This window comes from Balaenoptera acutorostrata, chromosome 13 (assembly GCF_949987535.1).
Source record: "Balaenoptera acutorostrata chromosome 13, mBalAcu1.1, whole genome shotgun sequence".
Lineage (NCBI taxonomy): Eukaryota > Metazoa > Chordata > Mammalia > Artiodactyla > Balaenopteridae > Balaenoptera > Balaenoptera acutorostrata.
The window spans coordinates 78198489-78224482 of NC_080076.1; the positions used below are offsets into that span (position 1 = coordinate 78198489).

The 25994-nt window shown below is 49.3% G+C and overlaps 1 protein-coding gene across 1 annotated transcript in view; it reads right to left on the reverse strand.

Annotated features, from left to right (window-relative positions):
• TPCN1 (two pore segment channel 1) overlaps positions 1 to 25994 on the reverse strand; it is a 64273-nt gene that overhangs the window by 16806 nt on the left and 21473 nt on the right. The window contains exons 3-15 of the mRNA XM_007170881.3: positions 16404 to 16531; positions 10723 to 10899; positions 10214 to 10327; positions 9257 to 9387; positions 8318 to 8406; positions 6540 to 6574; positions 5924 to 5982; positions 5571 to 5670; positions 3443 to 3559; positions 3096 to 3220; positions 2011 to 2059; positions 1423 to 1486; positions 346 to 390 (exon numbers count right to left, since the gene is read on the reverse strand). Coding sequence (XP_007170943.2) covers positions 346 to 390; positions 1423 to 1486; positions 2011 to 2059; positions 3096 to 3220; positions 3443 to 3559; positions 5571 to 5670; positions 5924 to 5982; positions 6540 to 6574; positions 8318 to 8406; positions 9257 to 9387; positions 10214 to 10327; positions 10723 to 10899; positions 16404 to 16531 — 1233 coding nt within the window. The remainder of the gene's footprint in view (positions 1 to 345; positions 391 to 1422; positions 1487 to 2010; positions 2060 to 3095; positions 3221 to 3442; positions 3560 to 5570; positions 5671 to 5923; positions 5983 to 6539; positions 6575 to 8317; positions 8407 to 9256; positions 9388 to 10213; positions 10328 to 10722; positions 10900 to 16403; positions 16532 to 25994) is intronic.

Consider the following 25994-nt stretch of genomic DNA (forward strand, 5'->3'; position numbering starts at 1 on the left):
GGGGGAGAAGCCTACAAACTAAAACAGACTGAAGTGACATATCAACAAACCACAATCAGTGGTTCTGGAATCTGCTTCCAAAAACTCCAGGTCTAGAGAAGGGGTGATGAGCTGGACTGAGGGGATTAGACGGACAAGAAAGACAGGCAATGAGATGATGACGGGTGAAGCTGGGTGACAGGTACGTGGATGCTGTTTACAATCCCTCCACTCTTATACATGCTTGGAATTTTCTATAATAAACAGCCAGCATCATGACTGCAGGATTTATCCCTTGCATCTCCACCTTTGGAGCAGTAAGTCTCAGGAGGAAAGGGACCTGGAGCTGTGATATTTCACACTTACACATGAAATACTGGAAGGCCTTGGACTTCACAAGGATATTAATTCCTATTTGAAGAGAAGAAATGTTAACAGTGAAATCTTCATGTACAAGTACACGTTCTCCTACCACAGACATCATGCGTGTAAGCAACCGGGGTGTTTATGCCCAGGGGTGAAAAAGGAAGGGCCTGCTCTCAGAGGGACACCCACGCTTGTGCCCGGACCCTTGGGCAAGACTGCACTGGCAACGTTCCCTCTGGGAAGTGCCTGAGCAACCTGGAGCCGGGACAGAGCAGAACAAAGCTTTGCTGGCCACTGCTGAAACTTTAAGCTTGCTCCTGGCCTAGAGCCGGCACTGTTTATTTATCCACTTGAGTAACTGTCATCCTAATGGAATGGAAAACTCGCTGAAGAATATGGAATAATAACAGCTGTGCTCAAAGTCCTAGCTGTGGGAGAAATAACAAAATAGGACATGCCACTTTAACTCTTGCTCACATGGCCCAGACCCCTGTGAGCTAACCATACCCCATGTGGAACTTCCAAAACTGGCATTAAATTCAGGGAAAACTATTAGGTAAATAATATGGGGCACTCCAATTTTAAAATTTTCAATTTTATACAATGCAAGCATTATGTAAGGGATCAGATACACTAGCTATATATCCTGACACTGGAGGAAGGTCAAAATCCATCATTAGGTAAAAAGGCAGGTTTCAGAACAGAATATATAATGTAATCCCCACTACTGTTTTTAAAATGCACAGAAAAATAACCAGAAGGAAACACATCAGAAAATGAACCGTGGTTATCTCTGCGTGGGAGCCTTTCATTTTCTTCTAATTATTTGACTTTGTATCAATTTTCTTCAATAAATAAATATTCCACAAATTTTTTTTGGTTTGGTTTTTATGTTACTGATTTCCTTCCTAATCCAACACTATTTCCCTGCTGGGGTAATCACACTGTCTCTTTTACACACATAGACATTTCGCATGCACACACACACACACCCTCTGGACATGTTCTTTAAATGCTTATCTGTGGTCACCGGAAACCTCCATTCGTCCCCAGCTGCCATATTCAGGTCAACCTTACCTTTGAAGATGAGGAATGCTGTCCTGGGAAGCTCATCAAACCAGTGCTCTCTATTTCTCTTTGCCTGGCCAAGGAACAGGGCCATAGGAGAGAAGGCGTTAGGACCAGTGACCAGAGCCCAGCCCTGGGGGCATGGATGCAGCTTTCCTTTCCTGCTCTCCTGGCTAACTTGGGAAACCATGAAAACACTCAGGGATCTAAAGAACAACAAAGCCAGCCAGTGTTTGCTGAACTCCTCAATGTGCCATGCACTGGCATTGTTTTTATAGAATCCTGAAAATAATGCGGTAGGTAGGGACTCTCATGACCCCCCTTCCCAGGTGAGACAAGCCTTGGAAGGGTTCCATAACTTGCCTGATGTCACACGGTGACTAATGGGGTCTGAGATTCAGTGCTTTTAGCCAGGACACCGCATTGCAGATGGACAGGCATGCAGGGCCAGGGGCCACCTGTTAGCCCCACAATGCACAACGCCCAGCCGAGAGCTGCGATGTCCCAGCAGGGAGAGAGCTGGACGGCCGGGTGCCTCCCGGCCTCATCCCCCTCCCATGGAACCGTCTGCCGGGTCACTCCCTGGAGAGCACCCACCTTCCACTTCAAGGCGGCAACTTCGTAGATGTCTTGAAAGTCCTTCAGGCTGTCACAAGCAACAAGGGCAAAAAAAATCAGAGCACGTTCCCACCGAGCTTCGGTCCTCTCACTCGTCTGCCTATGGTCACCTTCCAGGGGTGGAGCGGGGGAGGCGAGGAGGCGACATCTGCGAGTCCCAGCACATCAGGGCCCAGGGGACCTGTACCTGCAGGCATTTCATCTCCTCCTTCCTCCAGGGACTATGGATACTTAATCCACTCAGTCTACACAGACCACTGCCGGCTTCCGTCCCCCAGAGAGGCAGCCCCCAGATTACCACCATTCTCAGACAGACAGGGGCTGAGCCTCCTTTAGCAGAGGACTTAATAGAACAACCGGGGCAGAGAGTTCAGCCCGAACAGAGCTCGCTCACTCCCGTCTCTACAGCAGGCCTGCTTCATCTCAGATCGAAAAGAAGGGTTTTGGTCATCAGTAGTCAGAAGACCAAGACTGCCCACGGAGAGCTCAGCTCTTTGAAGCTGTGCCAGAGCTGTGAGTGAGTGAGTGAGTGAGAGAGAGAGAAGGAGAGAGAGAGAGAGAGAGAGAGAGAGAGAGAGAGAGAGAGAGAGAGAGAGAGAGAGAGGGAGAGAGAGAGAGGGAGGGAGTGTGTGTGTGTTTCACGTTGCTCTGTGGATTAGCTCACATGCAACCACCGAGAGAGAGAGAGAGAGAGAGAGAGAGAGAGAGAGAGAGTGTGTGTGTGTGTGTGTGTGTGTGTGCATTTCACGTTGCTCTGTGGATTAGCTCACATGCAACCACCTCACTCATGGCTTGAGGGTGAGCAGCTGGGCCAGTCCATTCCACGAGCCAATACATTCCTTTTTTTGTCTCAAGTTTAAATTGGATTTGGGTTGGACTTTTGTTACTTGTAAAAAGAATCCTGAGGAATAGGGTCTACACGCTTAAGAATCTCTGAAGAAAACTGAAGTCTCTACGAGCCTCTTTGCCTGCCCACTCCCCACCCCCGGGCTTTTGCAGGCCCCGGCTGCCTCTTGTGAACGCCTCGTCCGGCCACACTGTGCCCAACTGGCAGCCGCTCTCACCTGAGCAGAGGCGAGTTGCTCTGATTCAGGGCCTTGAACGTGAGATAGCGCTCCCCGGCGCTCATCCGGGGCTTGTAGAAGCGCATCAGGCCTTCAAACTGCCTGTAGGAGATGCCGGCAGGCCCCTGGGGGGAGAGGGAAGACGGCCCCGTGGAACACAGTGGGGGCAGCCATGCCAGATGCCCAGCATCACATGGGATCCCAGGGCCCCTGTTCTCTTGTTCTCCCAAGGGCAGGACTCCTGGTTTCGGAAGCTGCTGGCCCTACCACGCTTAGGGGATACCGTGGGGCAAGGGTTGGGGAGCAGGGACCAACCTCCCTCCCTGGCTCAGCCCCTGCCCCGCTACCCGTTGGCTGATGAGCAGGCGGTAGGCGTGCTGGATGGCAGTTCGCTTGTGTAGCAGCAAAGACTTGAACTTGTGTTTCTCGATGTCATTGAAGGTGTCAAATACCACGGCCAGAAGCTGTGAGGGAAGAGCAGAGACCTGGCTCCTGTGCCCGGCGGGGCCTCAAGGAGCCAGGGAGTCGTTCTCCAGCCTCCAGAGGGCGCTCTTCCGGCCACCCCCGAGAAAGGGGTTGCAAAGAGCCTCTCGCCTGCCCCAGGTGGTGTAGGAAGTTCATCTCCAAGACTCAGCAGAGGAAGGTCATTCATTGCCACTTGTAAATTTCCCCTCTAAAGATTCATGAAGACACTGCTATTACATTTTCCCCAGGTTTTTCTTCTCTCTGCCTGTAGCTCGTCCCTGGCTGGGCAGTTTTATAAGGGGAGAGAAGCAGCGAGGGGAACACACTGGGTTTTTTGCCCAATTCAGCTCCGTGCGATGGCCGGGGAGGCTGTGTCCCCATCCTGTGCCCTCCCAACCTCACAGCAGGAAGGAACATCGCTGTGCCGATGCTTCCTCCCCTGTCCCCTTGTTCCTTCTCCTGGTGAGTCTGCATGGCCCCAGAAAGCAGGGGTGTGAGGTGGCCTGCACAAAAGGGCACAAGGTTCTGGAACTTTCTAATTCCAAAGTTAGCAGGTGAACAACACAGTCTGCGTTATCAGAACGCGATGGGAGGGCAGGAGCAGAATTTGGAAGAACACTTTTTGGAAACACTTTCTTTTTCTTTCAAAAATATTTTGAGGGGAACTCTCTTGTCCTTTCCATCCCTTCTAACTGGTCCCCCATATTTCCTTTTAGATCAAGGGAGAGTCAGCAACTTTTTCTGTAAAGGGCCAGAGAGCAAATCTTTTAGACTCTGCAGGCCACATGGTCTCTGTAGAAACCACTCAACCCTGCGGCTGTAGCATGAAAGCAGTCGTGGACTATGTGCAAATGAATGGGCCAATAAAACTTTATTGACAAAAACAGATGGTGGGCTGGGTTTTGGCCCTGACTGCTGACCCATGCCCTATATTTTCACAGCTCTAAATATCTTTTAAAGCAAATCAATTACACATACACTATTTTTTAGATTCTAAACTAACAACAGTATAAAAGAGCTGTAAGATGTTCAAAGAGGTATCTAACATACTTATTTTGGGTTTTGAGGAATTAAAAGAAGAAAATATTTCCCTCCTTAAGACGTCACACTTTTAGGAGATTTCACAAATCTACCCCAGAGAAAGTGTTTTCCATTTCTATACTGGGCCTGACTGTGGTGACTGGTGTGAGAATGCTCTTCAGAAGTATCAAAATAAATCCAAGACTTGAAAAGGCCTCTTCCTGATAATTCTGGCATTGATGTGGGCTCAGCACCAGCCTGATGGCCCGGTCTGGGAGGCAATCTGCTGATGGCAGGAACACTCCTGGTGGCCGGCCGAGCCTCTGCAAACACCTCCAAAGTTCCCAGTGTGCATGGGGGCTTTATGTTCTCCCTAAGGGAATATGTTCTATGTTCAATTTCCCAATGGTTCATGATAAACGGGGTGGAAATACACAAGACATTCCTGGCATGTGGCTGCAGTAGGATGGAGTGCCTAAGAGAGGGCTCTGGAATCAGACCAGCTCACCTGGCCACCCCGAGCTGTGCAGGCGCAGGCCAGTTAGCTATCAGTCTGATCCTCAGTTTCCTCAACTATAAATTGAGAATAATAATAAGAATTCCAGGGTTTGAGTGTTAAATTATTTAACCCTCATCCATAAAACACTTTGCACAGTGCCTGGCTAAGGCTTAGTAAGTACCAGCTTTTATAGTTATTACATGTTTGCTGTGAGAAGGAGAAGATCCCAGGGTAGCTTTGGTTTAAACTCTAGCACTGTCACCAGCGGCGGCGGCAGTGCTAACCCAGGGAGGCTAGTTACTGCTGGTGACCAGCTGAACTTAAGTCCCGACAGGGAATTCCTAGCCACACCACACTTGACTACGGTCTGGGACCTCCTTCCCCAATGTTCTGCCCTCGGAGGCCGAAAGCTGTCCCTGCCTCATCCCCACAGTGCCCAGCAGAGCGTGGGCTAGGGCTGCTCCAGTGGAGCGCGAGGCAAGGTCACTCACCAGGTTCATGATGAAGTACAGCTCGATGGAGAGGTACACGATGAAGAAGACGCAGGACCAGGGGTTCCGGGAGTAGGAGGGCATCATCACATCTGGGAAACTGTGTTTGCAGAGTGTTACCCGCAGGGCCCGTGTCTGCTGGTCTCCGTCTTCTATAAGGACATCTCTTCTCCTGCTTTCCCGGCTCCCGGCCCCCTCCCCCCTCCCCTACTCTAGGCTCACCAGGCCACTCCCGTCCCTCACGGGGTCCCAAGAACCTGTCTGGGCCAAGATGTGGAATATTCTTGGCTGAAAAGAGGAGAAGACCCCAGGCACTAGAAGAGGGCAGAAGTCAAAGCAGGGCCCAAACTTACTTGGCGGTGGTCAGAAGGACAAACAGACTGACAATGCTGTTCTCCAGGGTGCTGAAGTACTGAGGGGGAGAGGAGGAGAGGAGGGCACGTGGCCGCCAGGCCCAGGGCACACCCCACCGGGAACAGGCTGCCTGCGGTGGGCCACCTCCAGAGCCCTGCCCTCCCCCTCCCTGCCCCGCCCACTCCTTCTTCCTCCCAAGGGATCCCTGAAGGATGGCAGAGGAACAAGCAAACATGGAGTCCAAGGCCTCCTCGCTCCTGAGCTCAATGCTTCGGCGTCAGCAGACAACTGGCTTTGGGACTTGTCTCCCAGGGAACCACATATGCACAATTAGCTGAGCTCTCCTCCACAGCTCCTCTGCCAAAATGTGCCCGTGTTCCAAATCTGATCCTGGAAACACCCCTCTCAAGGACAGGGCAGGGGGTCCCCCTTGGCATTCAAGGAAGGAGACAGCTCAAATCTGGGTGACGGGGCACTTTCAGGTGCCAGAAGCGATGATAAGAAACCAAGCAGGGCATCCCTTCCTAATACAGCTAGGGGGTCAGTCCAGCCACCTTATCTGAGGGGAAAGGCCTCCCATAAAGGAAGAAACAGACAAACATGTTGATTACTTACGGGGTCTGAAGGATTAGGGGAGAACAAGTAGAAACCTAGAAGAAGGTGGTGGGAAACAGATTGAAAAAAGGGTTAGAGCAGAAGAGTCCCAAACCCAGATGTCAGAAGGACTGGGCAAATAAATGTGAATCAGTGCAGTAGGCAGAGGAAAAGCATAGGGAGTGGTGGGGACTGTGGCAGAGCACCAGATAACTGCTGCCATTCAGGAGGGTGACCCAAGTACCATCAAATGTATGATTAAAAAAGGCTGTATAGGGACTTCCCTGGTGGCGCAGTGGGTAAGAGTCCATGCTGCCAATGCAGGGGGCCTGGGTTCGATCCCTGCTCAGGGAACTAGATCTCATACGCATGCCACAACTAAGGAGCCCACCTGCCGCAACTAAGACCTGGGGCAACCAAATAAATAAAATTTTAAAAAATAATAAATCTATACAGTAAAAAAAAAAAAAAAAGGCTGCACGTATAGCACGGTGACAATAGTTAATGATACCGTATTGTATATTTGAAAGTTGCTAGGAGAGTAGATCTTAAAAGTTCTCATCAGAAGGAAAAGAAACTGTAACTCTGTATAGTGATGGATGTTAACTAACCTTATTACGATGATCATTTTGCAGTATATACATAGCAAAGCATTATATTGTATACCTAAGACTAATACAGTGCTATATGTCAATTTTATGTCGATTTAAAAAACAGAAGTTTAAAAAAGTTAAAATTTTTAAGGCTGAAAATCTGTATTTTCATGTAAAAAAAATCTAGTTTTAAAATGCTGGCTCAACACTTTCAGACCAAACAAAACTCATCCATAGGCTGGACTTGGAACCCAGACTGCCGGTTTGCAATCTTTGGTTTTGAGAACATGACAGCCAAGCACAACTCCAAAGGGACCCTGTTGTTCCCCTGTAGCCAAATTAACACCATTAATTTTTTCCCTCTCAGAATGAGCTATTCCCCTGAGTCCTTGAAATCCTGAGTGGGAAAGAGAGTAACTCTGCCCTCAGGGGAAGTCAGCCCCCTTGGAACACAAAGGAAATTCTATCGAGAGTGGGGTGGAGGTGAGGTAAGTGGGAGTCAGTGGCTCAGGACAGAGCAGTCACGAGAACCCGGGGGTTTCAGCACTGGTGGGGCCTTAGAGCCAGGGCTCTCTAGTTCCATTGTCTTTGCCATCTGAGTACTGGAGAAGGGACCTTGGGCCACGTCACCATGTCCTAAGACCTCCACTGTCTAAACCCTGTGTCTGAACGCGGGTGTCGCATCAATACTTGATCTTATCTGAAGAGGCAAGGCCTCCTCGGAATTAGAAAGGCCATGACCTTGCTTTTACATCTAGTGAAGCTGAAGTGTGCAGACCCTAGGGTCCTAGGCACACGCTGTAGAGAAACCCTCCCGCGTGTGCGCCAGGAAACGCACGAGAATGTTCACTGCAGTGTGATCTGTGATAGTGAAAAGTGCCCACCAACAGAAGACGTGATAAATAAATTTGGGTTTATTCATATATCGGATCACGACACTGGGGTGAAAAGGAATGACCTACATCTATGTGCAGCAGCATGAATAAAGGCCGGGGGTACCTCTGGGAGCCGAAAGGAATTGAGATTAGGAAAGTGTACAAAGGTGGCTTCCGTTTTTTTTTTTCCGATACTGCATTTCCTGAGTTGGGTGTTTATATCATTTTGAAAACCTTCCTGAATTTCTGAAACTATCAAAGTACCTTTTTTTCTCAAATGTGAGTTTGCTTTTAGCGAGCGCCTGCATCCTGGGGCGCAGGAGAAACTCACCAAGGATGGCGAAAATGATCATGAAGAAGAGGAGCAGCGAGAGGATGTCCATGAAGGGCGGCAGGGACTGGAAAATCTGGCGCAGGTTGCTGGGGAGAAAAACGGGGCCAGGAGGGGTGAGGCGCAGCCGGGCCGGGGCCCAGGGGGTGCTGGCTGGGACTCCTCAGTGGGGTACGTGCCTGTCGAGATGGGAGCCTGGTGCTCCCGACCCCCAGAACACTAAATTCCCTCTCGCCCTGGCTTGTGACATCATGCTTAGTGATTTCCTAGGCCTTCCACTCAGTGGGTGACGGGGAAAGAACCGGGGCAGGTGTAGCACTTACTGAGCCCAAGCAGGCAAGTGCCTGCAAGAGATGGAGATGGCAGGAGAAAGCCAGGTGCATGGCCGCGGGTGACAAGGGATATGGGAAGACATTTCAGGGCCACCCAGTCCTAGGACATTTGTCTCTGGTTTTAAGGACAGGCACCAAGCGTGAATGGCCAGCCCGCTCTCATCCACAGTACCCCAGCCAAGAGGTTTTCCAGATGGATTCTCAAAACTCAGTTTGACCTTAGGCTAACGGTCTGGTTTGAGTTCGGTACCCCCAGTCCCAGGGGAGGTGTCAGGACACCCTGCTGAGTCACGTGGACTTTGCTGAGTTCCTGCTTTAGGCTGTGTCTCGGCAGGTACTGTGCTCAGAGAGAGGACCAGCCCCAGAGAAGCACAGGTGAGACAGGAGAGAGCCCTGGACCCAGAGTCAGGAGACCTGAACTTCAGCAGGAAGACCACCTTCCTCTGTGTGGGTCGAGTAGCAGAGGGAAGCGAGCGTGACTATATCCTACCCAAGTGCAGGAGGGGCCTTATTGCTACATCACTCACTGGCTCCTGCTCCACTGGCCCAGAGGTCCAGGCCAGGCCATGATAGCGACTGTCTGAGCAGCTCCACCCCCGGGCCTTACCGCCGGACGCCACCGCAGTACCGACAGTCCACCAGGAAGATGCAGCGCAGCGCCCGGGTCACCCGCACGTGGGACGTCTGCCGTACCAACACCACGATGGCCTCAACGAACTGCACCACCAGCACAGAGGTCTGGGGGTGGAGGGCACAGTGCACCGTCAGCTCCTCTGACCCAGCCCCTCCTGTACACCCTGAACAGAGGGCTGGTTGGATACTGCCCAGCCCGGCCCGGTGTCCGGACAGACCTTTCCCTTGCCCTTTCTCACCTCCCCCAACATCAAGCGGGCCCCAGGGAGAAGCCCTCTGGCTGCTGGCATAGATGTGCAGTCCCAGGAGAATGAGCCCCAGGGCGATGCTCCCAGCAGCCCATCAGATGATACCTGCTGAGCAAAACTGCTATGCCGCAGGCCACATCCACCCACCCTCTGCTTCCAGCTCTCCCCGCTTGCACCGTGAGGGCCCCTGAGGTCTGCAGCACACCCTGACCTCCAATTCCTTGGGCACATTCTCCTGGACAAGCGTGTGGGCTTTTTACACTGCCAAACGCCACCCTGACACATCCCGACTTACGCCTCTCTCTGCCGCAGAGAGAGAAAGCATATAATATGGTCCTGATCGGCGTGGGCGTGGAGGCCACACAGAGCTGGCTTTGAATCCCAACTCACCGGGATTTAGATCCCATTCTCTTCCAACTGGCTGCATGTAGACTAGGAAGAGCACTACACCTCCCGCAAATGTCAAAGTGCCAGTGCTTGGCACGCGCTAAACGCCGAACCACATTTGCTACTGTTCGCATCACTGTGACACCTGGAGCAAGGCTGGAAGCACGGCGAGGACAAGGACCCAAGGTTACACTTCTGGGCGCAGGACTAGGCCCATGGGGGACTTGGAATTGAACTGAAGATACAGACTTGAAGTTGACAGGGGAGGAAACGCTGTAGGGAGGTGGGCACAGCACCTTGACCATGGTCCGTCTGTGCCGGATGAAGGTGTGAAGGCCCAGCCACCGCAACTTCATGCAGAGTTCAAACACGACCACCATCAGGGCAAACAGCTCCAGGGTCGCGTGGACCTGCAGCCAAAGGGTGTGAAGGAGACGTGGCTTCCCCAGCGCCTGCCCTCCCCCAGCAGCGAGCACACCTGCCCGCCTTTTCCTCTGAGGTTGGAGACAGCGGGCGGGGACTGCTAATCAGGTATGCTGCCCACCTGGGGGCCAAAGCAGGGCTGCGGGTTCTGAGGCAATCCGAAGGCGCCCCTCCCTGGAATTTACGAGGGAGCCGAATCCCAGGGAGACCCGGGAGGTGCCTTCAGTCGGGCGGGGACCCCGGGCAAGACTCGTGAGCCTGATGCGCCCAGGCCCTCCCTGTTTGAAATCCGTGTGGGGTCTGCCCTTCCAGGACGTTCCCTCTCAGTCTTGAGTTACCCTGCCCCCAGAGAGCCGTGGCTCCCAGCCATCCGGACACTCACGTAAATGCCCAGCCGGAGCGCGGGCACGGCCGGAGCCTCGCACAGGGAGAGCAGCAGCAGGAGCAGGGCTGCGGACAGCTCCATCAGGTAGAAGAAGTGGTTATGAGCAAAGAGGTAGGCCGCCAGCGCTTTGGCATTCTTGGGGTGGGTGAAGAACTTGTCATTATTCTCACCTTCCTGAAAGAGCAAGGGTCACGTGGGCGAACGCGCCTGCGCCTGGAGACGATAGGGCGGCCAGGATGCGTGGTGGGCGGGGAGGGGGGAGGGCCCTTGGCAGGTGGGAGGAGATTCAGGCCAGAGTCGGGAGATGATGGAGAATCCAAAGTGTGATCTTCGTAGAACCACACAGCAGTCAAGTCTCACCCTGGCCCGCTGATGGGGCTCCAAAGACTTGCTTCTTCCCAAAACTACTCAGAGGAATCAAAGAATAAAAAATGCAAGAGATCGAAGAGAAGCGGGCACATCTGGTCCCCTCTGAGGGCAAATTTTCACTCTCAGGTGTGTCTGCGGGATGTTAAGTGCTTGAGGTCGGGGCGGCGGCGGGGGGCGGGGGGGGGGTGGGATCTGGAGTAAACTAACAACAGCTGAGTCCTGGCTCCCCCCTCCTCCCTGGGTAACACTGAGAATGTTCCTTCACCTTTACAACCATCAACACTCGTACTCACTCCCCGGGTTCCTGCAAGACACTTAGGACAGCATCTGGCACACAGGAAGCTCCCCGCCAGAGGTTACCTGTTATTATTATTTTAAGTCATAGTAACACTGAGGGGAAAGTGTGAGGGTACCTTTATCACGCTCCTTCTTTACTCAGCTTTCCCCATCCCACTTCTTAATTTACTCCATTTCCACCTAATTTCCTAACCACTTGATGCCTTCACTCCAACAGTAATGAGACAGCGGCTGACCCCCAGCGAGTGCCCTCCAGGCCCGGCACCACGCTCAGCCCCACCCCCCACCCCCCACCCCAACCCCCACCGCTGAGCCCTCGACACTCCTCTCACTCCTGATAATTTCCCTTCCAGGCAGGTGCTTCTATTTCTTCTCATTTGACAGCAATGAGGAAATCCAGGCACAAAGAGCTTCAGTAGCACCTGAACTCATAGAGCCAGACAGCCTGATTCCAGCGGCCCTGCTCTATTCTTGGCCTCCTGCTGATGATGTAGAAAGCAAACGACGGAGCGGACCGGGAACGGTCCACTTGGGAATACAAGCAGATAACCCTCCCAGTTAGGATCGGCCTTCTGGGGCCCCAGGGTTGGTGGGCACGGGGATACGTAAGGGAGGTCCTGCCTCTTCCGCTTCATCACCTCGGTACCCCATCCAACAGCCGACACAGAGAGAGTACTTATTGGCTCATGCTTTACAAGCATCACCTTGCCTCAGTGCTTCTCAACTTGGGGCAATGTTGACCACCTGCCCTCCCCTGACTCCGCCCCGGCCTGGAGACATGTTTAGTTGTCCCACCTGGGGGGTGCTGCTGGCATCTAGAGGGTAAATTCCAGGGATGCACTAAACCTCCTAAAATGCACAGGACAGCCCCTCACAACAAAGAGTTATCCGGTCCCAAATGTCAGTGGTGCTGAGTCGGGAGAATCTCTCATTCACTCCCAGCACAAACACTCAGAACAGAGGCTCTTCCCCTTGGCTCCAATCCCTAGAGGAGGAAAGGGGCAGAGCCAGAAGGGATGCCCAGAGCCCTTCTGAAAGCATTCCGGCTGTCCTGGAATGCAGTCCGACCTTCAACTATTCCAACTATTCGACTCTTCTGAGATGAGGCCACACTCAACCATCCTCACAAACCCTTATTCTGGGGAAGGTGAAACTAACACACGCTCGGTGATTCCTGCAGAGGTTGCAAAGCCAGGCCAATGGGAAGAAGTGTCTCTGGGCCCAGAGGTGGCACATGGTGCCGTGGAAACAGCTCTGGCTGGTGGGCTCCTGTACTAGCCCGAGGTGGCTTCAGCTCGCCAAGCCTGTTTCAGAGAATTGGGAAGGCAAGAGATATTGTCAAGTCCTCAGCTGGCACGGTGCCTGGTGCACACAGTAGGCATTTAATAGGTGTTTGGTAGGATGAAGCACTCCTGCAAGAGATCATTCTCCAGGCCCCTGCCCAGCCCGAGGACTGCCCAGTAGCTGGGAGGCGGGGAGCTCTGACCTTGGCTGTGGTTTGCAGGGGGAACTTCAAGTGAGTCACTTCCCTGAAGCCGGCTACATCCCTATCCTCATTATCAAAAAATAAAGACAAACCACAGACTCAACAGGGCAGGGAACAAACATCCTGGCAGTCACACGGAGGGCAAGCTGGACAAGCCTTGCTCCCAGTCCTGTGATCTGTGCCAGGCTGTGGTTTTCACCAGCACCGCCATGGCCACAGGGGACACACATGGCCTGGGAAGCTTCTGGTTTGGATTTCTAAAAAAATGCAATTCTTGGGTAATTTCTTCCAACAAGTAGCCAGGGATGAAGGTCTGGCTAGAGGAAACCACTAACATGGGGGACTCGGATCTGACCGCTAGGACTTGAAATTGCCACAGAGGAGATGGAGGATGGGGCCTCCCCTAGCAAGGACGGAGTGAAATACGACCCGAGTCACTGGATTCTGACCCAGACCCGAAGGAGAACACTGGCCTTGTTTCCTAGCTGCTGATCACGAACTAGGAAATTCATGATTAGGAAAAATAAGAAGGCAGGCCAGTTGTATGTGACTTCCAGGTCTTTGCTTTCTGCTCCCTGGGGCAGAAGTCCACACAGAAAACTAGGACTGTCTTGGAGGCAACAGGAGCGCCGAGCACACAGCTCCTGAGGGTGAGTTAACAGGTAAAATTCGGGAAGAGAGGAAACCGCAGGCACCAGATAGCCTCAAAGCAGCGAGCGGCCAATTACCCAAGCACACCAGCAACCTGCTTCAGGGGCCGTGCTGCAGCTCCCCTGCAAGCATGAAAACGACCACCAGACACCCGCGAAAGCCATCCTCCAGAAACAGCCATGAACTACCGTCCATGGGGATCCGAGTTTTGCTTTTAGTTTTAATTTTACAAAACGATGCATTTTTTGTAAAATAATTCAAATAATACACAGAATTATAAGGTAGTAAAAATTCCATCAGCCAAAAATAATCACCTTTAAAAAACAATAATAATAATCACCTTTAATATTTAGATAAGTAACTTTCCAGATGTGAATGGGTATATGTGCATAGATACAGACACACATTATATAAAACTGTATATAATTTATATATAAAAATCATCATATGATACCTTCTGTTCTGTAACCTCTTTTCCCACAAAGACATGGCCCATTTTCAAGTGAATACATGGGGTCAGGTACAGAAATGAGGCAACCACGTAGAGAAGAAAGAACATCATTTGGAGGCTGGATGGACACGGTTTAAATCCAACCTTGGTAATTTACTAGCTGGATGGCTTTGGACTCATTGAGCCCCTGGGAGTCTCAGGTGTATGAACTGGGAGATGATTAAACTGCTTGGTAGGGTTGTTACAAAGATCAGCAAGTACCCAGTTAAACTATATATAATTCGTTTGCGTTTTTGGGGGGGGGTTGGTTTTTTTTGCCATACCACGCAGCATGTGGGATCTTAGTTCCCCAACCAGGGGTTGAACCTGTGGCCCCTGCAGTGGAAGCAGGGAGTCTTAACCATTGGACTGCCAGGGAAGCTCCAGTTGCATTACTTTTTAAATTCCACATACAAGTGATATCATATAATATTTGTCTTTCTCTGTCTGACTTACTTCACTTAGTATAATATTCTCTAGGTCCATCCATGCTGCTGCAAATGGCAACATTTCATTCTTTTTTATGTCTGAGTAACAATCTATAGTGTATATATACACCACATCTTAAACCAATTGTCTGCTGACGGGTACTTGGGTTGTTTCCATGTCTTAGCTATTGTAAATAATGCTGGTGTGAACATCAGGGTGCATGTATCTTTTCAAATCAGAGTTTTTGTCTTTTCTGGATATATACCCAGGAGTGGGACTGCTGGACCATATCATAGCTCTATTTTTAGTTCTTTTTGGAAACCTCCATACTTTTTTCCATAGTGGCTGCATCAATTTACATTTCCACCAACAGTGTAGGAGGGTTCCCTTTTCTCCACACCCTCTGCAGCATTTATTATTTGTAGACTTTTTAATGATAGCCATTTTTATTACCAATGTTCTCACCTGCTTAAGGAAAGAAGGAATTACCAAGCAGCTATTTTAATTCCATATTCTGACCCATCCCACCCTCTTGTCTAGCACCTATTCAACTTTGGAGAAGGTGATAGTGCATAGGGGGACCCTGCCACTTCAACTGGCATGCCCAAGCTTGCTAAAATTTCCCTAAAACATTTCTATTGCCTTAACCTGACCCAAAATACATTTCTTGAGGAGTACAGCCATAAAATGCAAGAAACACACAGACACCCAAACAACTATCAAATAAGTATCTGAATTTCATTAAATCTTTTTAAAAAATAGCAAAGCAAATACTTACAAGGGAGAGCTGCTTCAAAGAAAAAAAGATTAGGGGAAAATGATCATTCAAATGAATTTAAGAAAAATTCCATTTCCTCACCCAAACCCTTATTCAATGCACAGCTGAAGCTGAAATCTTATAATGACAAAAATGGCAAGATTAAGGTGAAAATGCCACAGACAGTCAGACTGGAAGTTAAAAGGCAATATCCCCTTTGGAGAGTATTCGATACTATATAACAAGGGCATTAAAAAAGGTTGATTCCTTCTACCCACTGATTCCACTTCTTGGGAGTCTTTCCTAATAAAATAATCCTAGATATTAAAGAGAAAAAGAGAGAAATAGCCGTAGGCATAGACTGTCCTTGGATTCTAATTTATAATAAGGAAATGCATAATAAGGGAAATACATAATAAGGGAAATATAAAAAGAGAAAATATCCAACCTTATCAGGATAGTTAAGTAAATTAGGACGCACTTACCAGATAGAATTATAAAGACTTTAAAATTTGTTTACAAGAGTTATAACATGAGTAAAAAGCTTATGCCACATGCTAGGGAAAAAAAAAAAGCAGACTGTACAACTGTAGATACCACAGGACTTTAAAATTATTTTAGAAGACACATGAAACCTATGTATTATTCTTAAATAATGTTGTCAGCGACTGAGTTAGGTGAATTTTTTTTCACATCGCCTTTGTACCGAAACTTATTGTAATGAGCAGGCATGACTTTTATTAAAAAGTATTCTTTTTCTTTAAAAAAAAAAAAAACCAAGCATGAAATAGCAAACATGAGAGCAGCAGCAAGTTAAACAGGAAGGGAATAAAGATCTCTAGATTCCCCACACTAAGTCAGCAGTATTAAGTAGATAAAAGAATTCCCTCCCGAGAACCGGCCTCTCAATGTGCCTCTGAGAAGAGGGAGAGGGGCAGGGGAGGCCAAGTGGACAGATTTGGGGAACCTTGGGGGCAGGCAGAGCCACAAACTGGGGGTCCCGAGAACAAGCCCGTTCACATCACCCTTCCATGTGGGTGCAATCGGGTTGGCTCTCCCAGCCTGATCTTAGGAGATGAGAAGCTCACACACGTAGCACTAAGCCAGAACTGAGTTGCTGGGCACCCAACAGAACCCCAGCTATCCTACTCCACCAACAGGGGCCAAGAATGGCCAGGTCCTGACCGGAAGATACTCACCTGGAGGTAGATTGCTGCCTCTTGATAATTCATCTCCCAGTTGTGTCCGGTGAGGCTGGAGGGGGAACTCTCGCCCCCTGAGCTCAGACTGGGGGTGCAGGAGTCGTGGACGGCATATTTGCCTCCATCTGCATTGCAAGAGGAGATTCACTTACAACCCAGGCTTAAGAGAATAAAGACACCATTCACCAGCAGAAAAGGTTGGCAGTCACCTCGTATGCTCACACACATATCCTATTAACTGTAAGTCAACGCACCATCCCGTGTACTAATGACAGCAAGAATTAGTATGCCTAGTTAAAAATGTTTTTCTTACATGGATGGACACGAAGGGTATTATGCTTAGTGAAATAAGTCAGACAGAGAAAGACAAATACTGTATGATATCACTTATATGTGGAATCTAAAAAATAAGACAAACTATTGAATATAAACAAAAAAAGCAGACTCAGAAATAGAGAACAGGGCTTCCCTGGTGGCGCAGTGGTTGAGAATCTGCCTGCCAATGCAGGGCACACGGGTTCGAGTCCTGGTCTGGGAAGATCCCACATGCCACGGAGCAACTGGGCCCGTGAGCCACAATTACTGAGCCTGCACGTCTGGAGCCTGTGCTCCGCAACAAGAGAGGCCACGATAGTGAGAGGCCCGCGCACCGCGATGAAGAGTGGCCCCCACTTGCCACAACTAGAGAAAGCCCTCGCACAGAAACGAAGACCCAACACAGCCATAAATAAAATAAATAAATAAAATTTGAAAAAAGAAAATGCTCCCTATTAAAAAAAAAAAAAAAAAAAGAGGGAAAGCAATATTAAAAAAAAAAAAAGGAAATAGAGAACAAACTAGTGGTTACTAGTGGGGAGAGGGAAGGGGGGAGGGGCAAGATAGGGATAGGGATTAAGAGATACAAACTACTATGTATAAAATAAATAAGCTACAGGGGTATATTGTGCAGCAGAGGAATATTTTATAATAACTATAAGTGAAGCATAACCTTTAAAAATTGTGTATCACTATGTTATACACCTGAAACTTATATAATATTGTACATCAACCACACCTCAATTTAAAAGTTTTTCCTTCTCTTGTTAAGTGAAAAAAGCAAGTACAAAAGAAGCACATACTGTATGCTATCTTTTGTGTAAGAAAGGGAGAAAACACAGAGATATCTACTTAACAAAAGAAACAGGAAGAACAAATTAGAACTCGATGAAATTGATTGCCTACAATGGATGTAGGGAACAGTGTAGAAGTCACTCAGAGGGAGTGATCTTTTTGATTACTTTTGACTTTTGGAAGCATGTTAATATACTACCTTGTCAAAAAAATAAAAACAATTGGATTTTTTTCCCTGGTGCAGTGTCCTCTGCGGCTTTTCCCTGCTGACATCCATGCCCTTTTCTTCCAGTAACACAGCCCCACCTGCTTTTGAAGAACATCCTCTCCCTACCTTCTGTCCATAGTCTTTGGCTCTGGCCAACTCCACCCCTGGCTCCCAGGCAGATGATCCAGTGCAATGAGATCCCCTCATCCCCCCAGGACAGGCATTGGTTCAGGCAGTGGTGCTGACCCAAGCCCGGCCAGTGAGGGCTGAACTTGGAACTTTTCCTGGACCAGTTAGAAAGGAGGGGCTCTTTCCCTGTTGCTGCTGGTAGCTGCCTCTGCCACGACCTGGGGAAAACCTGCCCAAGTTACATCCCTGGGATCAAGCTGTGCCCAAAATCTACCTCGTAGCGTTTCTGAAGTCTGAGCCCACAAATATCCTTTTACACTTAAGCTTGTTTGAGTTGGGCTCGTCATAACACTCAGGTGTCTCCACTGACATATGCAATGGCACCGAGAAATGACTCTCAGCTTTTTAAATTTATTGGGAAGAAGAGAATCTAGGATGAGAATTTGGTTCCCCTAACCCACATTCCGAATGACCCACCTATGGGAGGATAAAGAATCAAACATTTGGATAATGAGTCATGCACAGTGGCAGGGAGCAGATGTGTAAAGCTCACAACCAAACAGGAAAGCGGAGGAAACTGGCAGGGTTCAAAGGGCTGTTGGGTCACAACCGGTCCTTCTGACTTTGAACTGCTAAGCAAGGGCAGTCAGGTCTGCCCTCTGCAAAGCTCTTCTCTACCGATTTTTAAATACTTTTACTGAGATATATTTGACACACAATAAACTGCACATACTTAAAGTATTCAATTTGATATGCATTGACATGCAGTACACACTAGTGAAACCATTACTAAATACAATCAAGGTAATGTATCTGTCACCCTTTCAAGCCCTCCTCCCCATCCATCCATCCTCAGGCAACCGCTGATCTGCTTTCTGTCACTATCAGACGAACCTGCATCTCTTAGAATTTTAGGTAAACAGCATCACAGTATGTACTCTTTTTTTGTTTGGTTTCTTTCACTCGGCATAATTATTTTTAAATTCATCCATGTTACGTGGTGTATCAGCAGTCCATTCTGTTTTATTGCTGAGTAGTATTCCATTGCATGGATGTACCACAGTTTATCCATTCACATTTAGACTGTGGCCAGGGTTTCGCTATTTCAAATGAAGCTGCTATGAACATTCATGTACAGGGTATGGTATGGACATAGGCTTTCATTTCTTTGGGGTAAATACCTAGGGCTGAAATAGCTAGATCATACATTTAGCTTTTTACAAAACTACCAAACTGTTTTCCAAAATGATTGTACCATTCTACATTCCCACTAGCAGTGAATGAGAGTTCCAGGTCCTCCACATCCTCACCAACAATTGACATGCTCAGTTTTTTTAGTCAACTATTCTAAAAGGTTGTGATGGTACTGCATTGTTTTAATTCCAATGCTTTTACTTTGTGCTTCCTTAATGACTAATAATGTTGAGCATCTTTCCATATCTTTATTTGCCATTTGTACAACTTAACTGAAGTGTCTCCAAATCTTTCTTTTACCTTTTTCTTTTTTTTTCCTTTTTTTTGGAAGGTTTTTATTTTATTTTTTAAAAATTAAAAAAGTATTTATTTACTTATTTATTTATTTATCTATTTATTTATTTATGGCTGTGTTGAGTCTTCGTTGCTGTCTGCGGGCTTTCTCTCGTTGCAGCAAGCAGGGGCTACTCTTCGTTGCAGTGCACAGGCTTCTCATTGCAGTGGCTTCTCGTTGTGGAGCACGGGCTCTAGGCGCACGGGCTTCAGTAGTTTATCTGCTTATTTATTAGGTTATTTTCTTCTTTTTGAATTTTGAGAGTTTACATAAATATACAAATATTTATCTGATTAATATGTCTACTCCAGTTTTGATTATTTATTTGAATTAGTGATTATTGTAGCTTTTTCCATTCTTTTAATCTCTTTGTGTCTTTTTTTTTTTAAAGGAGAAACATTTTTTTTTTTGGTTGCACCAGGTGTTAGTTGCAGCAGGTGTGCTCCTTAGTTGTGGCATGCAAACTCTTAGTTGCGGCATGCATGTGGGATCTAGTTCCCTGACAAGGGATAGAACCCAGGCCCCCTGCATTGGGAGCACGGAGACTTATCCACTGTGCCACCAGGGAGTTCCCTCTTTGTGTCTTTATATTTCAACTTTGTTTCCTGTAGGCAGCATAGAGTTTGGTCTTGCTCCTTTCTCCCAATCTGAAAAACTCTGCCTTTTAATTGGAGTATTTAGATTATTTACAATTAAGTAATTACTAATATGATTAGGCTTAAATATATCATCTTGCAATTTATCGCATATTTGTCCCACCTGTTCTTTGTTCTCGTTTTCTGCCTTCTTTAGGATGACTGTATATTTTTTTACGGTTCCATTTTATCTCCTTGTTGGCTTATTAGCTACAATGCTTTCTTTTGTTATTCAGAGGTTGCTCTGGGGTTTATGGTATACATTTTAAATTTATCACGTCTACCTTCAAGAGACCACTTCACGTCTAGTATAAGACTCTTACAGGACTTCCCTGGTGGCGCAGTGGTTTAGACTCCGCCTGCCAATGCACAGGACACAGGTTCAATCCCTGGTCTGGGAAGATCCCACATGCCGTGGGGGAACTAAGCCCGTGTGCCTAGAGGCCGTGCTTCGCGACAAGAGAAGCCACCGTGATGAGAAGCCCGCGCACTGCAACGAAGAGTAGCCCCCGCTCGCCACAACTAGAGAAAGCCTGCGCACTGCAACCAAGACCCAACGCAGCCAAAAATAAATAAAACATTAAAAAAAAAAAAAAAAAGACTCTTACAACAGTATAGTTCTTTTTCTCCCCTCCCAACTTTGTGCGTCTGGAAGCGAAGGGACTTCCAGTTCACAAACCTACTCTGGATTGAGCTCCATCGTTAGCATGTGTAACTAGGACAGTCTTTCTGGAAGGGACTGCACCAATGAAGGATATAAGAAAAGTAATGAGTTAACACTACTTGCTCTGTGCTAAGTGCTCCATGCTGATTAACTCACGTAATCCTCACCATCCCATGAGGTACACACTAGCATAAATCCTACTGTACAGGGAGGTTAACAACTTGCCCAAGGTCACACAGCTGCAAAGGGCTGAGCCAGGATTTAACCCCAGGCAGCGCTGCTCCAGAGCAGCTGCATTTAACCACTATGCCATACTCCCACCCTCTAAGAAAGAGAAGTCTGGGGTGAAGGACAGCAGAGAATGGTTTTAAACTAGTGGTAGCAAATACTTATGGATGGCTTATTACGTGTCAAAATCTGTTCTGTGGCAGATTTTTTTTCCCAAAGATAGCCACAGCATTATCCTTCATACTACGTGCTCTTCTAGAACCTGCCACCTCCCTACAAAGAGGTAGAGACTATGTCTCCTCCTCTTGAAACCAGGTGAGGCTTTGTGACTGTCTTGACCAACAGAGGATAGAGGAAGTAATGCTTATGACTTCCAAAGCTAAGTCGTAAAAATGCTTCCACCTTTTTCTCTTGGGTCTCTTGCTCTGGGAACATAGCCACCACGTTGGGAGAGAGGCCCACGGAGGAGCATCAAGGCACCCAGTCCACAGGCCAGCTGAGCTGCCAGGCGGCAGCCAGCACCAACTTGCTGGTCAGTTGAATAAGTCATCTCAAAACAGACCCCCCAGCCCCAGTCACTGTGTGCAACAGAGAAGCTGCCCCTCCCCCAAGCCCTGCCCAAACTGCAGATTCATGAGCAGAATAAATGACGTTTTCGTCTTAAGGTGCTGTGTTTGGGGGTGGTTCGTTATATAGCAATAGATAACTGATACATACCTGAGTACTTTCTACCAACCAAGCTATTTAATTCTCACAGCAATCCTATGAAGAAGGTAATATTATTATTCCCACTTCAGACTTGAGGAGATTAAGATGCAGAAGGGTTAAGTACCTTCCTGAGGTCACGCAGCCAGTGAGAAGAAGGGCTTGGATACCAAACTAGGCTGGTTAGCTTCTAATTGGTAGGCTGCATGCCTCTCAAGGATTGGAAACCCGAAAAGGAGGACAAGGTAGTGCCGAAAGGATTAAAAATACAGCAGCGGTTCCATCCCTCAAATGGAGTAACAGGTAGAAGGCAGGACATCTGGCTGCAGTCAGCCCTTGATCATTCTGGTCCTGCTCTACCAATGCCAACATTTCCCAACTCTGATGCCAGTGCCCATTTCTGAAAGAACTAAGCCCTAGGCAGAGACAGGAGAAGGTCAAACCACCTTCCTCCACCCGCTCACATGCACCAGGGAAGCAGGAGCCAAAACGTGACTCCCAAGTAGGAGAAAGATGCCTGCCGGCATCTGGATGCAGCTGGGAGCTTGTGCGCCTGCGCCTGTCCTCCACGACCTTTGCACAGCACTGCAGGAGCCAGCGCCCGGGACACTGCAGTCCTAGGTCGAATAAATAGCGGTGCTGGTGCGGGGTGGGCGGCGACAGGCTGGCACAGATGGCAGCGGACATTAGTGGCATTTTCCCAGACCGTGCTAGACATAAGCGTCTGCAGGAGCCCCTGCCTTGGAGACCCCCGTGTGAGCCTTCCGAGCCCTTCTTCTCGTGTAGGGGTCTCAGCAAATTGATCCAGCTTCTGCCTCCCGCCCGGGCCCATCCTGGTGGGGAGAAGGCACGTGGTCCTCCTCAACTTCTCCCCTTTGCCCCCATCACTTACACCACACACCACTGTGATGGTTGGGGGGGGGGGGCGTGGGAACGCTACAGCATCCCACACTGCAGGCCAATCCTTGCCACTTCCACCTCATTCACACACTCACACCAATGGCTTTTGCCTGGGAGCAGGTGACCCTTGGTATCTTGAAGGGCCCTGGTTTGGGTGACAGTCTTCTCCCCTGATGCACAAACAACAATTCCATCCAGTCTCTGAAATCCACAAGGACCACTGGGACAGGGAGACAGACCAGCCTTCCGGCTGCCTTGGGAGGACAGTCCTCACGGCTGGAAATCTTTGACATCACCTTTTTTCCCCCACCCCTCATGGCCTATAAGTCACCAGGTCTGGGAGGGTCTCCTCTCTCTAATCCATCTCCACTCCCCACGTTCACTGGAGGCTCCTGCCTTTCACCTAAAAGTCAGCAACAGCCTTCAGGCTGGTTCTCGCTGCCTGGGCCTTTCCCGGCCACCTGACCGCCGGGGAGTCTTGCTGCAGGATGAAGTCCGTAAAGCATAAATCTGATCGTATCCCTCAGCTGCTTAACAATCTTTCAGTGGCTCGCCCTTGGGAAAGACTCAGACTCAGCAAGGGTCTTTAGGATCTGGCTCCCGCTGCATCTCTCTCCATTTCCTGTTCCTTCGCAAACTCCTAACAGACAGGTAGATCTTCAGAGGGCAGCCGGTGACTGCCGAGCACTAGGATGCCGGGGCCCTCACGCAACAGCGAGCATCACAGAGACAAAATGTATGCTCTCTAGTCACAGATCACACCTGGTGGCTGGCAGGTGTGAGGAGACATGTTGTGAGGCTACAAAGGGCAGAACAAGGACTTGGGAGGAGATGGCAGAGGACGGGCATTTCCGCCAGATCCCAGGAAGGCTTTTCTAACTACAAGAGCCGCCCCCGGGACTTCCCTGGCGGTCGGTCCGGTGGTTAAGACTTCACCTTCCAATGCAGGGGGTGCGGATTCAATCCCTGGTCGGGGAGCTAAGACCCCACATGCCTCGTGTGCAAAAAAAACCAAAAACATAAAACAGAAGCAATATTGTAACAAATGCAATAAAAACTTTAAAAATGGTCCACATCGAAAACAAAATCTTAAAAAAAAAAAAGAGCTGCCCCCCAAATGCACTGGGCAGAGGGGGCTTTAACTCATGTCTGATTTATTAAAATTAAGTAAGCACTAAGCTCTGGTGGAGCTGGGTACATATGTACTTGTCATTTTATTCCTCATGTGATCTGTAAGTTAGAAATAATTCTTAATAAAAATATTTTAAAACCAACAATGAATGGCATTGTTCTACTCGCTTGTTTGATGGGCATCCCCAGGGGCGGAGTGCAGCTCCTAGGTGCTGGGGGCGCTGGGTGGGGACTGGAGGTACCTGGGTAGTCCCTGCCCTCTGGGGGCACCTGTCTGCCGAGGCAGCACGTATGCCATCAACACGGGGCCTCAAGAGGAGGCTTCAACAGAGGGAGGTTCCCCCAGCAAGTGGCAAGTTGGACCAGCTGCCTTTGCGATTCACAGCATCTATGAATTTACAGATACATAAAGACAGTGAGGGGGACAGGCAAGGGGGTGCAGATGGCTTTAAAAATGACTCCCAACTCATGAACCACCCATGGGGCTGGCCATGCCACAACTGGTGCAGAGCCCAGCCGCTTGGATGCTGCTGGTTACCAGAAGCCTTCCACCAACACTGCCTCGCTGCACCGAGAGGGTGACAGGGTCTTTTTTAGCACACACGTCCCTCGCCAACCCTAATTAACCTCAGCCCCACAAATCTATGTAGCCCAAACCTCAGCTTCTGCTGAAATAACAAGCACACTTACAGGGCACATTCTGTGTGCCAGGCTATTCTCAGCACCATATATTTATTTATGCATTTATATAAATTTATATATTTCTATAAATTTCATACTCACAATAACCCTGTGAGGTAGCGACGATTATTGTGCCCATTTTACAGATGAGGCAATGGAAGCCCAGAGAGATCTGTGAACTTGCCCAGGTCTCACACATTTAGAAGGTCAGCAGGTTCTGTGCTGAGAGTCCCCACGCTAAACCACAGAGCAGGGTTTAGCGTGCTCTATGGGCTATGGGGCTTCCCTGCGTGGACTTGAGTACTTTCTGCTGCTCATCTTAGAAACGATGAGTGTCAGGTCTGGGGTCTTAGAAAGGATGATGGTCAGGTCTGGAATGGATCACAGAGACCACTTAATTGAATGCCCGTCTCTTAGAGATGGGAAACTGAGGCCAGGGAGGGGAGGTGTGCCTGTGTAACAGGGCTGATCCATCAGAGAGCCAGCTCTAGCACCCGGGCCTCCTGGCTCCCCATCTAGAGCTTTCCCCACCACAAACAATGGTCACTCATCCCTCACTAGAGTAATGTGGACAGTGGTGTGACGCCCACTGTCTGCCACTGTGCAACTGCTGGTGCACAGCTGTGACACAAATCAAAGAGAGTAAGCCACTGGCCTACTCCTACCCACCTGGGCCAAATCTGCACTTGCTGGGAGAAACAGCAGCCCCCTGGTCTCCAGGTAAAAGTTGATGATGCAACTTTCAGGGCATCCCCTGCACAGGGAGTCTGGACAACAAGGCGGTCTGGAGGGCTCTCACACAGCAGCCCAGGTCCAGCCCCCTCCTGTGATCAGGGACCAGCCCTCACACCAGCGGTTGTCAGAGACCACGTAAGAATCAACATGTTCGACCTCTGACTTCGGCACCGTACTCGCCCAGAGCAGGGTGGGTGTCTCCAGACGAGCTGGAAAAGCAAGGTCAAGGCGTACCGCAAGGGCCCAGCTGGAGGAGACGGGATGAGCTCACGACGGGGCTGTCGGGGAGCTGGCCCTCCGCTGCCTCGTCCAGGAACATGATGGCTGGCCCTCGCCTCTACATTTCCGTCTTTCCTGGGAGGCAGCTGGCCCGGAAACGGGAGGGAAGAAGGAGGGAAAAAAAGATACACAGCAGTGCAGGAGGGTGGGAGCGGCAGTCTTCTGGCTCCCACAGCAAACCAGCTTCTCCGCTCGCAGAAGGGCCAGAGGAAGCTGAGCAGGAACATTCTCGGCGACCAGGAAGATCCCATTCGGCGCCTCTGGGGCAAGTCCCCCCCACCCCAACCCCCAAAGAGAAACACTGTGTTCTGCACTTCGGGTGCCCTGGGCAGAGAACTCTCCTGTGAAACCAGCCTGCAGCCTTTTCAGGCCCGCCGACCTTCGCCACTAAAGATTTATGCCTCACCAACCCCTTAACTGCCCTCCCTGCCTCCTGGCAGTCAGCCCAGGGAGGGGAACATAGAGGAGAAGGAACAGAAAGAAACTGCTGAACTGACAGGCACTGGAATACAGAACAACAATAACAACAGAAGAACGGCCTCCAAGTAGGAGAGAAGTTCCCCACGCAGAGGGCAGGATGACCTGTCGCACAGATGGTAACGCTTCCTCCAAGCTGATGTGACGGGGCCCAGACGCTCCCTGCAACACAGCTGGC